Source organism: Mauremys mutica, chromosome 2 (genome assembly GCF_020497125.1).
Source record: "Mauremys mutica isolate MM-2020 ecotype Southern chromosome 2, ASM2049712v1, whole genome shotgun sequence".
NCBI lineage: Eukaryota > Metazoa > Chordata > Testudines > Geoemydidae > Mauremys > Mauremys mutica.
The window spans coordinates 94,015,853-94,031,509 of NC_059073.1; the positions used below are offsets into that span (position 1 = coordinate 94,015,853).

At 40.4% G+C, this 15,657-nt stretch overlaps 1 protein-coding gene across 1 annotated transcript in view; it reads left to right on the forward strand.

Annotated features, from left to right (window-relative positions):
- LOC123363189 (centrosomal protein of 192 kDa-like) overlaps positions 1 to 8,561 on the forward strand; it is a 220,227-nt gene extending 211,666 nt beyond the window's left edge. The window contains exons 54-57 of the mRNA XM_045004073.1: positions 528 to 649; positions 2,545 to 2,668; positions 3,214 to 3,272; positions 7,450 to 8,561. Of these exons, the coding sequence (XP_044860008.1) occupies positions 528 to 649; positions 2,545 to 2,668; positions 3,214 to 3,272; positions 7,450 to 7,588 (444 nt within the window). The 3' untranslated portion in view covers positions 7,589 to 8,561. The remainder of the gene's footprint in view (positions 1 to 527; positions 650 to 2,544; positions 2,669 to 3,213; positions 3,273 to 7,449) is intronic.
- The last annotated feature ends 7,096 nt before the right edge of the window (positions 8,562 to 15,657 follow it).

The window sequence follows — 15,657 nt, forward strand, 5'->3', positions numbered from 1 at the left end:
TCTATATTACATAGGGAAAAGTCTTAGCCTGCTTGTAGAGAATGAGGGAAGAAGTTGCTCACAAAGAATTAATGTTAAGAAATCCATTCATTTACCGCAATCCTCATAATTTGCCTGAAGAGGTAAAATTTCAGGTCATGGCTAAGATGCTAAATAGTTTATCAAGAGGCTGAAGCCACTTAAGAAGTAATCTCATTTGTACTCCATGGTGAGGCATTCCAAAGGGAAACCTACTGTCCAAATGGATCCGTTGCCAGCGATCTTGGAATAGTTTACTGCTGTGAAGTGGTTTAAGAGGCATGCAAGTATGGAGTATGATTCCTGCAGAGGCAATGTATTTCAAAGAACAATAAGTAAATTCCCTTTTTCCAGAATATTGTAAAACTGTGGCAGAAACCATGAGCTAATATTTTCAATAAAGCAAAAACACTATTCAGATTGAGCCATATTTGGGAACTATGTAAATGTTGTCACTTAATGTTTAATTTTACTCCAAATATTAATTGTAAGGTTTTTCTTACCAATAGGGTGCTAAAACAGAAAATGAAGCTGTAAATGCAAAAGTTTCCACATGTGCCCTAATAAAAACTGAAATTCCAGTTATGCCAAGAAGAAGAGCTGGCTCTGAAGCTTCTACACTTAAAACTGGGTATGTAGATTTTTAGTTTAAAAAAAAAAAGGCGGGGGGGGGGAATAGTTGAGAACACTTGTGTGGCAGACCTCTTCTATGATTCTTAGCCTTCCGCCATAAGCAAACTTGCCATATTTTCATTAGTTCAAAGCTAGTTATGTGTGTGGTTGTGATTTGCTACTATGAGATAACTGGTGCAGGCACAAAACCACTTTGAAGTGTGAAACCTTTTAAAGATGGTACTGGCTAAAAGTGTATTATCTAGTGATTTCTAATAAGATGAGTTTTTGCAATATTTGTCTAGCTTTCTCCTTTTTCTTTCCCTTTCTGCCAGTCAGGGCTTGTCTACACGGTACATTAATTCTCACTAGATGGGTGTGGGCAGTAATGTGTTGCATGCTAATTGGCTCGTCTGGGCCCTGTTGGCACACACTAAATTTTCCCTAGTGCACATTAGCGTTCTACTGTTTGAAATGGACCACACGGGCCAGTTAGTGCACAACATGCTAGTGCATGCTACCATTTATATCCCTCTAGTTTGGATTAATTCACCATGTTGATTAGCCCTTGGTGTTTCTTCTCCCACTTTAGTTTTCCCATGCTCTTGGAAGTATTTCTATTCCTGTTCTCATCTGGAGTTAGTTACAAGAGCCCAGGATGTTTCCAAAACACTTCACATATTTAGATATGTGCAAATCTTCACCAGCGGAATCCAGTTGCCCTCGGTTTGCTATTCCAGAGCAGTCCCTCCATTTGTGATCTGCACGTCTGGTTTGAGCTTGGTGCAGTTTTGCTGCTCTTAGTCAATTACCCAGAATTGAAAGTAGCATTTGACTCCTAATTGGGTTTTAGGCCTGGACATGGTTTGCACATAGGCCTTTCCCTCAAAAATATGATTTTCCCCAAGTTCATTGTGCTAATCTTTCCCTGTCATCCTCCAATCTTCAAAGATTGAAATGGTGGATGTGAAACACAATGAAACATGCACTTCCTTTTTATGGGTGTGAACTGATCCCTGGTGCACATACGGAAATGTTAATCTCCTAGGTCTCCATTAAAACATATGGGCACAACTCTTGGCTGTGAAAGTATAGAGTAAATTATTCTGATTACTACTTCACCACAGTACGCCTCTAAATTGTAATCTCTTAATTAACTGAATGTGCCAAATAGTAGCCCTAAAAGCCCTTAGAGTGGCTCCGTACTGCTTTAAAACTGACAACATCTTACAGCCCAATATCCTATAAGAGCAAATTACTTTTGACTTTTCAGTGATTCTGAATGTACACCTCTACCTCAATATAACACTGTCATTAGGAGCCAAAACATCTCACCGCGTTATAGGTGAAACCGTGTTATATTGAACTTGCTTTGATCCACCAGAGTGCGCAGCCCCACCCCTCAGAGCACTGCTTTACCGCATTATGTCCAAATTTGTGTGTTATCGGGTGGCGTTATATCGAGGTAGCGGTGTATTTCTATTTTGGAACTGCTTTTCAAACCATTTGATGGGAACAGCGGCGGCTCCAGCCATCAGCTCAGCAAATGCATGCCTGGGGCAGCAAGCCGTGGGGGGCGGCCTGCCGGTCACTGTGAGGGCGGCAGGCAGGCGGCTTACGGTGGCGCGCCTGCGGGCAGTCTGCCAGTCCTGCAGCTTCAGCGGACCGTCTGCAGGCACACCAGACGGCGGACCGTCTGCAGGCACGCCAGACGGCGGACCGTCTGCAGGCACACCGCCGAATCCGCGTGACCGGCGGACTGCCCGCAGGCGTGCCGCCGAAAGCCGCCTGCCTGCCGTGCTTGGGGCGGCAAAAAACATAGAACCACCCCTAGATGGGAAACTATTGGTACATCCAGATCATGTAATATAAATAGGGAACTTAATGATTTAAACCTTTTTTTTTTTTAAACAGGCTAAATGAAGTCATTCGAGGAGTGTATGCCCGAGAAGATCATTATACGTTTCTACCAACCAGAGTTGGGGAATCAAGCACTTTAAAAGTCAATTTGCGGAATAATACTTTTATTACTCATATGGTAAGTTTTTGACACTTTAATTCAAAACATTTAAAATCACACTTAATTGCCTGAACAATATCTAACCATTTTCTTTTCTGATATTTTCATTAACCTTTGATAATAAGAATTTTGTTTTAAGATGGTCTAATGCTCAGAGCATTGGAACCAATAGTTTCTACCAAACTTCATACTTTAAATGTTTATATATTCAAAGAAAGTTCACTTTTATAGGCTTCTTACAACTTTAGTTTTTCTTTTGTTTCTTGACTCTTAAGTATCAAGAGTTTTCTGAATAGCATACTTAAACTATCACTTAAACTATTATAGGCTTGTTGTTGGAGTCTAATTTTTAAAACTAATTTAATGTCTTGAGTAAGTTAAAAATCACACTGCAGGACTTATTATGTATAAAGCTGGGCATGTTCCATTCTTAAATCTTGGCTTTTTATTTAAAGTTATATCTAAGTCTGTAGTTGGAAGCTTCATGAGTTGTATTGAAGTGTGTGCTAAAATAGTTACAGTAGTGCTTGCCTGTTTTTAAAGTGTTTCATATTAAATTGCAGCTGAAGTTTGTAAATCCCAGAGAGCCTTTCCACATCAGGCACTCGAAATATTCTTTGAGGTGAGTTAAGTGTATACTAAAATTTTACTAAGAAACATTAGAGGTTTCAAAACAAATCTGATCTATTTTGTAAGGTAAAGCTCTATAATTAGGCTATATCATGCTGAAATATTGACTTAAGGTCCACTTTTGGACTTTAGAGGAACTTCAACATTTTGGCCTTCTAATTAAAATGTATATTTTTTCCACAAATTGTAACCAGTCTCCCCATCTTAGAGATGGGAAAGGTGAGGCATAAAGCAACATCACAGTGGGTCGGTGGAACAGCCAGGATTAAACTCAGGTCTCCTGACTCCCAGTCCAACATCCTGTCCTCTGATCCATGCTATAACACCAGATTGTACGGCACCTGGTTTTTTTTCTTGGAGGTCTTTTATCAAAATAGTGGCCAGGACCAAACCTGTATAGCTAATGAGATATGACAAGCTCAGTCTGAAGTGGTAAAACTGCAGGCAAAAAACAAGATGACTTAATAGCTCTTCAGAAAGACGACCATGACCATATCGGAGATCTACTTAAGTGTCTCAGAAACACTGTAAAGTATATTGTATTTTCTGTGATACACTGAGGATCAGATGCACTCTTACTTAAAGCAAAGACATGGTCTTTAAAGGTGGTAGGAAAAATTCTCTGTCATGAAGTGCATTTGTTTTATTCTTTTGTTTAATAAGAAGCTTAGTTTTCCTACCAGTTTTGATACTTTTCCATTTGCAAATATTTATTTTTTTGTCTACGTTTCTAGTTTTTCTTATTTACAGCATAAATCAGCATAGCTTTTAGAAGAACTCTGCAATTTCTGAGCTCAAAGCATTGCAGAACTTATCCTGGCTTAAATGGATGCCTTTTAAAAAAAAAAATATTTGTAGGAAATTCCTTAATTTATCAGAGTAAGCTACTTTGAGATTGTCCCATAAACCTTTTTTAATAGAAAGCAGCTAATATTTTATTTAGTGTTGGCTTATATCTTTTAATTGCTTGTATATGGAAGCTAGTCAATTAAATTAGATTACCTCCCAGTGCCATATCCAATTAATGTTAAAAGGTAATTTCATAGCAAACTGCATTTGCTGAAAGTGGGACTATAAGACTTGATTAAGAAAATAAAATTGAATGTGTTTTCTTACATCTACTCTTTAGACCAAGAAGTGTCACACAGTGAAACAATCATACCTTGTAGTGGCATGATTTTTTTTTATTGTTATTTTTTTAAAGAACAATTTATAGAAGCAACAGTGTATCCTGTGTGAAAAGTCTTTCAAATGTTAAATATGGTAAAATTTCAGGGTTTTGTTTACTGGACCAGTGACTGATTTTCAAAAACGGTGCAGTTGTGAGCTTGGTTTTCTTCAACTGGCCATGTGTGTACACATAGAAAAAGTTCAGCTGTGCTGATTCTTTACTACACTCAGTCTTATTTAAGTTAGGTACCAATATAATCCAAATGCAAAATCTTGGTATAAAACTGCAATGAGAAGAGGCGATTTTCATTCTCTTCACCCAAACAAGGCAGAGCACGTTTTTTGTTGTTGTTGTTGTTGTTGTTGTTTTTATATTGACTGTAGGGTATTCATTTGGCTAATAGAGGATGTAAGTATTGATAAGGAAAGGAAGGAGGAACCTCTGACCAGAACTTAAATTCATAAAAACAACTTTCAGGAAGGGGCTCACAAATATCTTAGTTCTACGCTTCAAAATGAATAGTTTGAAGATCCCTTTGAGGTCATCTTGTTAAACATTTGGATAGCACAGTAAAGCATTAACTTGACTCCTGTTGTTGGTTAGATCATTCTCAAGTGTAAAATAACAAGGATCTTTTAATTGTCCATGATTTTCACATTTGACCATTGTATTTAAATTTTATTTCTAGAGGTACGGATTATGATGGTTTATAGGAGAGGAAGACACGAAGACCATTAAATCTATATCGAATAGAATCTGCCAGCCAATCAAATTGCTGGGCAATAGACACACTTTTAATAGGAGAAACCAACTTATCCTCATGAACTAGTTTAATCCTTTATTTTTGTGTTCCAATATTGCTTACTGTGAAAGGTGTCTATCAGTTATCACAGCTACAACAACACTGCATAGTTATCACTCCTGGTATTTTGAGCAGAGTGCCACTATACCTTGCAATCTAGAACGTTGTTCAATGTAAAAAAGGGATTCACTCACCACAGGTGTACCTCCTGGTGGCCAGGTGTGGCATAGCAGCTGTCTTTCACTCTGGCACTCCCTGCTGACAGTCTCTCTGGAGCTGTGGTGGTCTCTCTCTTCCATAACTCAGCCCTCTGACAAGGTCACAATATTTGTCTGTCCCTTTCAGCGTAACAAAGTTCAACAAACCAAAGTCCAGTAGATAATTCCAAGACCTTGTGTCAGATCTGTGGCACCTGACTCTGGGTTTTTGCCACTTTGCCAGGGGCCCTCCATACACGCTGGGTTCCAGCCCAGTGACCCATTGAGACCCATCCCAGATCTGAGATCAACTGATTTGTCACAAAATAAACTCCAAGTGATATCTGACTAATTCTACCTCTGGAGAAAAGTTGTTTGTGCAGGACCTCAAGGATGCTTGCATTCATTATGGTGCAGTAGTAGTAGTATACCTGAACTTCATCAGACTTGCACTCTAACAAAAAAAAACCTTGATGTGACCTTGACCGTGGCAGAGTTAAGGCAGAATAACTCCAAATGCATGGAATATGTGACAGATTTTCTTATAACTAATTTAAAAGCATGAGATGTTACTATTAAGTTTTTTGAGTTAGGGTATGAGTTTGAAGTTGGGGTATCTATTGCTTTTGGATATCTGGAGATGAAAGTTAAACCCTTATGGAAGTTTGTAGTGTGTTACTGATAATGTTGTAGGTAATGTGAAGGTGGAAATAAATGCACAAGTCTTTCTCCTTATTTTCAGCCTTTTAAGGTTTTATGTGTATGGTGTGTTTCCAACTGCAATCTCAATTGTCACTAAATGTAGCGCTGGTTGGCTAACATAAGACTAAATCACAGCTGCAAGAAGTAATACATAGTGCTAATACTCTCTGTAGATCTATCCTGCTAGGTGGTGTCTTTGAATTTAATCTTTTAAGAGATTTTACATCACGCTGTTACCTTCAAGTTCTGATTCCTCTTTTTTTTCTCAAGATCCCCATTGCTTTGCTTATGTTATGTAGTAAATCAGGTCTTGATGATGCTGCAAAATGTCTAATTCTGTGAATTGCTTCTACGTGATTCCTTTTAAATTAAATTTTCTGTTTCAGTGATCAATTAATGTACATTTGAAGTTTATTTGCAAAATTCTTTCTAAACTAAAAGCAGGCAATATTACTACCTTTTAATAAGGCTTCCAAATTGTCAATATTATAGCAGAGGTACAGAACAGGGTTTCTTCAGATGAGCCAGCAACAGTAGCTATCTAAGTATTGTAAAAAGAACAGGAGTACTTGTGGCACCTTAGAGACTAATAAATTTATTTGAGCATAAGCTTTCATGGGATAAAACCCACTTCATCGGATGCATGCAGTGGAAAATACAGTAGGAAGGGGTGTGGGTGTGTGTGTGTACACACACAGAGAACATGAAACAGTGGGTGTTACCATACACACTATAATGAGAGTGATCAGTTAAGGTGAGCTATTACCAGCAAGAGAGGAGAAAACTTTTTGTAGTGGTAATCAAAATGGCCTATTTCCAGCAGTTGACAAGAAGGCGTGAGGAACCGGGGGGAGGGGGAATAAACATGTGGAAATAGTTTTACTTTGTGTAATGACCCATCCACTCCCAGTCTTTATTCAGGCCTAATTTAATGGGGTCCAGTTTGCAAATTAATTCCAATTCAGCAGTCTCTCGTTGGAGTCTGTTTTTGAAGTTTTTTGGTTGTAATATTGCAACTTTTAGGTCTGAAATTGAGTGACCCTTTTTGCGGATACAGACTAACACGGCTGCTACTCTGAAACCAAGTATTGTAGTATTTTGACTGGCTGATAGGACAGAAGCAACTTCATATTTCTAACACTGAACACCAGTTATGTGAACTTTAAAAAAGATAACTCAAGGCTATCTCTGGGTATCTTCTCAGAAAGTGTAATAATCTGGAAAAATATTTGTATGCCTAGCAAGATTTAGTTATTAATGTCACTAATGCTGCAAACCGACTGTCTCCTTTTTACAGATCCCAGCATTATATCAACCTGCCAGTCCAGTTCAAGCCAAAGTCAGCAGGCAGATTCGAAGGTCTGTTGGTTGTGCACATAGACAAATATGGCAGTCTTGGTATTCGATTACTTGGTGAAGCTCATGCAAAAGACTAATTGGAGAGCAGCTTTATTAATAATCCAAACTAAATTATTGAAGTATTGGTGTTATATTTTCCTTACTAACTTACTAATATTTTGTACATTATGATGCTACTTTTATGTAAAATCTTTTGTAAATTAAATTGAGGTGATTGTGAAAGCAAAGATTCATTTGTTAAACGTTCTAAAATGAGGATAAATCACTTTGTATGCTTAAAATTATCATGTTCTAGCTTATATTTCTGCACCTTTTTATAAGGGAGAAAAGTGTTCTATTTTTTCATTGATTATGATTTGCTAAATACAGATTATTTATTTTAAATTTAGTTCAGAAATAAATTTGTCATTTGTAATTCACATTTTTAATAAACGTATTTTTCATGTGAATGTCTTGAGTTTTTAGAGTGCACTGTATTTTCCAAATATTATATAGCTTAACTTCAAAATTGTCGTTAATCCCCACAGCAATTTCACTTATATTGATATTTGATCCTTCATAGGATACTTACACAAACATACAAAATCTCAGAAATTCAGGGCGACTCCCATCTATATGCAGTTTAAGGACTAGCAATTATCAACAATTGAGGACTAAAAATTTGGAATATGAAAAAAACCCCTCTGAATATATCTAGTACAGTGCCCCTTAACAGCTCTAGTACAATTATATCCCAGGTATGCGGTTCCCTTAAGCATCATAAAGATATTATTAAACCTAAATACCCCTGCTGGGCTATATAGGATCAATTATATGGCACTCAGACTCAGGAATATAAATCTGTCAAAAGTTTCGATGTTCTGTCCTGGGAGCTATACTATAAAATCTGGGGGGAAACCAAAACAAATTACTTGTTATGAAGGCTAGATTATTTTTTGCTAACCTGGTAGTGAGTCACTGTACAGCAATGTAATACTTCAGTTGCTTAGAACACTTACATAAAAGTACATCAAAACAATCTGTTTACATGTTTTATAAGAGTCCGGCTAAAAGATTTACAAATAAATAATGCCTTGCTGCTTAGGTGCAATTTGTTTTTTCTATTGATGCTAAATTGGCACCCTATAGAATGAAGTTCTCTAGCCCCAGAAATAGCATGACATGTGCAGTAATGAGTTCGTTTCTTCATGCTGCCCTTCAACTGTGCCTCAACCTTGAGCTGAAAGTAATTACCTCTTAAAGGCTTTGTTTACACCTTTTTTCCTCATAGAATTTCCCACCACTGCTACAATTGATTCAGCTCTGCCAATGGGAATTTGAAGATAGACATGGTGGCCACTGGTAACTTAGTAGGGTTGAACAACAATGCTTAAAATGCCAGTAGGCTCTTGGAGCCCTGTTTATATAAGCAGTAGTCTGGAAAAGATATTAACTGTTCCTCCAGCAGTTCTCACATCGCTGCGGTGGTGGACCAATCATGAGAATGTCCTGGAAGGAGTCCCATTCGACAGTTCCACTCCATCAGTTGAGCTAGTGTCTGATGCTTCGGACCTCAGTTGGGGGGGGTGCACCTCAGACATCTCCAGACCAGGGGATGTGGACCCCAGAGGAGACAACGTTACACATAAATGTCAAGGAGCTCAGAGCGGTCTGGCTGACGTGGGGTCTTCCTGCCGCGCCTGTTTGACAAAATGGTGAGAGTCCTGATGGACAATTCAGCCTCAATATTCTACATCAACAGGCAAGGAGGAGCATGCTCATCAGCTCTCTGCCAAGAGGCACTCCATCTCTGGGACTTCTGCATTGACCACGGCATCCATCTGGAAGCTGGTCGCCTCCCCGGCATCAGGAATGCCCTAGCAGATCACCTCAGCAGGGACTTCTCCTTCTCCTCTCACCATGTGTGGTCACTCCACCCAGAGGTGGCCTGCATTATCTTCCAGGGTGGGGAACTCCCCAGGTAGATCTTTTTGCCACCAGGCGAAACAGAAAGTGCCATCGGTTTTGCTCCCAGGGCCTGAACAAGGACTCCCTCTCCGATGCCTTCCTCCTGTCGTGGGCCAAGGGTCTGATGTACGTGTTCCCTCCAATCCCTCTGGTCAATCAGGTCCTAGTAAAGATCAAGAGGGACAAGGTACACGTTATCGTAATCACCCGAGTGGTCTCGCCAGCACTGATTCGGCACGCTCATGAACATGATGATGCCCCTCTCTGGCCCCTTCCCTACCACCCGGACCTGCTGTCACAGGATCATGGTTGGCTGCTATACCCCAACTTTGAGTCTCTACACCTCCTGGCATGAATGCTCTGTAGTTGAACCTGAAGGAGCGTACCTGCTTGGAGACGGTCCAGCAGGTCCTCGGAAGTAGGAAGCCATCCACAAGACTAACTTGTCTGGCCAAGTGGACGAGGTTTTCCCGCTGAGTGTCGGAGCGCGGCATTTCTCCCTCGTGTTCTTCAGTGCAGTCCATCTTGGACTACTTACTGCGACACAGGACCCAGGATCTGGCACATTCTTCTGTTAGAATGCACCTTGCGGCCATCTCTGCATTCCACCAGCCAATCCAAGGTCAGATGGTTTTTTCTCATGACATGTCTGTCAGGTTCCTGAGAGGCCTCAAGGCTTTACTCGCAGGTACGGGCCCCTGTCCTGCAGTGGGACCTTAACCTGGTCCTGTCCAGGTTCACCAGCCCGCCTTTCGAGCTGCTGGGCTCCTACTCCTGTTCCTACTTGTCCTGGAAGGTCGCTTTCCTGGTTGCAGTGACGTTGGTGAGACGAGTCTCAGAGATTAAGGCCTTGACTTCGGACCTGCCTTACACAGTGTTTTGTAAGGACAAGGTCCAGCTGCGGCCCCTCCCAGCCTTCCTTCCGAAGGTGGTATCTTCCTTCCACATGAGCAAGGACATATTCCTGCCTGTGTTCAAGCTGCACAAGACTGCTGAGGAAAGGCATCTGCATGCACTGGACTTACGGAGGACCTTGGCTTTTTTACTTGGAGCATACTAAGCCTTTCCATAAATCGACCCAGCTCTTCATCGCTACAGCAGATAGGATGAGGGCCTTCTGGTTTCTTCATAGAAGATTTCCAACTAGATCACCTCTTCCATGAAGACCTGTTATGAGCTAGCAAAGGTCCTGCTGCCGCCGATCATCAGGGCCCATTCGACCAGAGCGCAGGCGTCTCCAGCAGCCTTTCTGGCACACATTCCCATCCAGGACATTTGTAGAGCCGCAACATGGTCCTCATTCCACACAGTCACGTCTCATTCTGCCATCACTCAGCAGGCCAGAAAGGACACTGTGTTCGGCAGAGCTGTATTACAATCTGTGCAGCCTTGAACTCCTACCCTTCTCCACAGGAACGGCTGGGAGTCACTGAATGTGGAATGGACATGAGCAAGCACTCAAAGAAGAAAAGACAGTTACCTTTTCCATAACTGGTGTTTTTTGAGATGTGTTGCTCATGTCCATTCCACAACTCGCCCTTCTCCCCACTGTCAGACTTACCAGAAAGAAGGAACTGAGGGTGGGGGGAACCGGTGGTTCCCCTTATACCATGCCATGCGGGCGCCACTGCCCTACGGATACTGCTGAGGGAAAATCTTCCAGCACCGGTGCATGTGGTGAGCGCACACACCTAATGTGGGATGGACATGAGCAACACATCTTGAAGATCACCAGTTATGGAAAGGTAACTGTCTTTTTCTGGTGGATATGAAAAGGGTCAGACATTTGATACAGAGTCAGAGTTGTTCCTGGAACCTTAACTGAATATCCTGGTTTTCAAAAACAGCTACGTTGTTTTAAAGTTTTAAATTCAGAGTAATAAGGGAGAGCAGAGTTCATGGCCTACTTATACTGTATTTACACAGACCAAGGAGTATGTCTTTAAATCTTTATGTAAGATGCCGAATATTTGGGAGTACTGCCCATTTGCTTATGGTGATGTCTAATATGTTTGGTGTAAAGTGCTGGTGAGGCAAGAGTAAGTGACTAAAAATCTCATTGTGGAGGTCAGTGCTTGTCTTGCTGACTTCCAAACCACATTTGCAAGTTCACAAGTGAAGCTATGTTTGTTCCAGTTACCAGCCTGTAAACTCAGTTTGGGATTGAAAAGTAGGTCTGGGTTCTTCCAAGCTTTCACATCATCTTAATAAAGATTCTGATATCAGAATATAGCAACAAATCTGTTGATGCATGATCCACAACAGATTGCAGTTCGCGGTTCCATAGCAGAGTTGCCTATATAGTACTAACAAATATATATATTAAAAAGTACATATTACTTGCAGTTTGCACTAGGACTGCATAGAGTTAAAAGGAGAGAAAAGGTAGGTGAGGTAATATCTTTTATTGGACCAACTTCCGTTGGAAGGTACAAGCTTTCAAACTTCAAAGAGCTCTCCTTCAGGTCTGGGCAAGGAAATCAGTGTGTCTAAGAGCTTGTCTACATTTGGAACACTACAGTGATACAGTTTCAGCTGCACCGCTGTTGCTTTTCAGTGTAGACACTACCAAACCAATAGGAGGAGTTCTTTCCTCAGTATAGGTAATCCACCTTCCTGAGAGGCAGTAGCTAGGTTGATTGGAGGAAAATTTACCAACCTAGCACTCTCTGAGCAGGAATTTAGATTGGCTTTTTCACACCCCTGAATGAAGTAGCTGAGTCGATCTAATTTTCTAGTGTAGACCAGCCATAAGATAAATACAAGTTGGGGCACATAGTTGAACACCAGGGGTTTACAGTGCTGTAAGAGACTACTAAAAGAGTGGGCAGTTAAGGATGAGCTGGCAGTGTGGTGAGTTACAAATCGTTGTAACAAGCCATAAAGCCAGTGTCTAAGTCAAGTCCATGGTTTTTAGCTTCTAGCAGAGTTATGAATGTAAGTTCCCAGGCTTGTCTTCTGAAGGTGTTGTGCAGGTGTCCATTGAGAATGAAGTGCATTTTTACAGAGCCATCTTTTATTTTAACTATTCCTTAAGGATTTCACAAGTTTAATGTAATGCCATGTTGAATTCAGTAATACTATCTTGAACACCTTCAGTATTGCCAACTGCAAATGTTCAAAATTCATGAGTCAGGCTCATCAAAAATCATGAGATTGGCTTTAAAATCATGAGATTATGTAAACATCATGATTTGGTGTTCTTTTTATTAGTCTTGTGTTTTTTTAACCTTTAGGATGCACTGGTGTCACATTTTGAAGCTTTCTCCACAGCCATGAGAGCTAGAAATTTACTTTCTTTAAGAATGAAGGCTGAAATCATTGCATATCTACTTGACTCTAGGACTTGGGGCTTTAAGGAAAACAATTATCATGAGACCCATGACAAAATCATGAGTTGACAACACTCCACTTTACATGTAGCAGATGAATTTCAATAATATAGAGTAAAACCTCAGTTAGGAACTGACCAGTCAATCACACACCTCATTTGGAACCGGAAGTATGCAATCAGGCAGCAGCAGATACCCCCCCCAAAAAAAGCAAATACTGTACAGTACTGTGTTAAACATAAACAACTTTCTTTTTTTTTTTTAAAAGGAAAGTTTAAACAAAAATATTTGACAAGGTAAGGAAACTGTTTCTGTGCTTGTTTCATTTAAATTAAGATAGTTAAAAGCAGCATTTTTCTTCTGCCTTGTAAAGTTTCAAAGCTGTATTAAGTCAATGTTAAGTCAAAGTCCCAATGGTGGGTAGGGAAACCCAGGCCTGCTCTCTACTCTGGGTTCCAGCCCAGGGATCCTACAACATGCAGCCAAGGTCTGCTTAGTCCCCCACCCCCAACCTTGCTGCTTACTCCCTGGGCTGCTTCTTACCCTTGCACTCCCCCTCTCTGGGGTTTGGTGGCCTCTGTACTGCCTCTTCCCAGGGAGCAACCATGGTCTACTTCTCTCTGTAGCCCTCAAACACCTCCCTTCTCCCAGGAAGTGACTGCAGACTACCTCCCTGCAGCCCCCTTCCTGTTATCAGCTCTCTGGCTTTGTAGAAGCCCCTGCTATTCCCGCACAGGTGGGCTTCCCCTAATTGGGGCTTTCCTCTCAGTCTTCAGCCTGAGGTTAATTGGCTCATCCGCCTCCATTAACCCCTTCAGGGCAAGTATGGGGGTGGGCAACCCCATTACAGGGGTGGAGACAACAGAAACGGGATTTTTTAAAAAATAAATTGAACCTGTCTGGCTTCTGCTATTCATCCCACAGTGCAGAGCAAGAAAAAGGCCAGAATGCACACTGCTCAACAGTGAAGCGAAGGACCATGGGATACTCTTCGTGAATGCCACATGCTTAGTACGCAGCAAACCCCTGCCATGTGTACATAATGATGTAAATTGAAAGAGGTACAGTTATCCCTTGTGCATGCTATTAGTGTGGCTTATGTACTGCGAGTTAAATAATGTGCTTCTAATCAATCCAGTTTAAACCCCCACGTAAAAAAGCCCTTACTCACTTTTACTCTCTACAGGCTAGATTGTGATACGCTTACTCATGTTGCATAACACCTTACTCCACCTGTACTCCTGTTGATTTCAAGGAGACTTCTTGTGAAGTAAGTAGCTATGCAACATGAGTTAGGGTATAAGTCTACCATTTGAGTAGTACCTTACTCCAGTAGTCCCAAACAGTGGGACTATTAATGGAGTAAGGCACTACTCTAAGTGAGTAAGGCTGGCAGAATCTGGCCTATAGCTTGTTTCTCAGTATTTTTTTTCCTCTCAAGATCTAATTTGAAGAAAAACTTTTCAAAGAAGCTTTCATAAGATGTGACTCAGTGTAGCACTAATATTCTTCTGGGGTTTTATAATCGTTCCTAACACATTCCTGGCAGTACATTTAAACTTTCTGAAAAGGGTTGTATTCCACTGTAAATGGTTATCTGGTATTCACAACACAAAATAAGCATTTGAATATTTATTGTGAGCAGGTTGCATTTTGCAGAGAACACACAAAGATCTCTTACCACAATTATCTTGTTCCAGCTTTAATATATTAGCTGTCACCTCTTTAACGGATCTTGTGAGAAAGGAAAGTTTCTTTCTTTTACTCTTTTTCCCCCCTGAACGCAATTACCACCTCATTCACAGCTCTTTGTGTCCACCTAATCTCTCCGATTATGTCTCTGACACCATCACAATACTACATGACTGACATACCTGACAGCTCTGACTAGTGACAGAATACTCACAATGAAAAACCGCTCTATGCAGGATGAGTATTACCTACCGCTAGCCTTGCAGAACAAACATGGAAGGAAGGTAAAAAAGGGGTGGAGGCATTTCAAGACTAGTCTAACCCCTACTGATTTTTTTCCCTTTTAATGTTAGAGCCAAACAGCATTGAAGAGAACAGTCTCTTTGTACATACCTACCTAATGAACAAATTGTTGAATGAACACAAAGAATGCCCATTAGTATTTTAATTTTGAATTCATAGAGTGGAAAATGCATGTTTGGAGATCGGACTTACACGTAGGCCTTGATGAACCATTTTGTCTTTCCCTGGCCCTTTTACGTTCCTACATGACAACTCCCAGCTAGAGCTCAACTGCCAGGTTTAGGCAGGTGGTAGCACATTACAGCCTGTAAAGAATGCTGCACCTGACTACACCATTCTGAGATAGCAAACTGTCCTTTTCAACCGAAACTTCATGGCAGAACTGTTTCAGAATGTAGCTAATCTCAGCCATAAATAAATATAAAATGCCTGCAATAAAGAACTCGCTAACAAAGTAACACACATTGATGAGGAACAAATATAAAGACACAAAGCACAAAACACTTTGTACAATATTCTAAACAAGTTTTATCCTTTCTAATCCATCCACCGCTAGTGCCAGTAAAAGAAATTCAAACAAATCTGACTTAGTCAATGGTCAAAATTTTCAAATGTGAATTTCTAAAGGTTTGTCTCCTACACCTATATTTAGGGCTCCAGGATTTAGAGATTCTCAGCACCTTTTAAAATCATACTATGGCTCTAGATGCCTAAATATAAATTTAAATGCCTAACTTTAGACTCCCACATATAATAATTTACATACATGTTAAATTACAAATTTGACAACAGTCCATTTAAGAACTCCTCAGGCCACCAAAAAAAAAAAAAAATCCACAATCTTAAAAAAAAAACCAAAAAAAAACAAACAA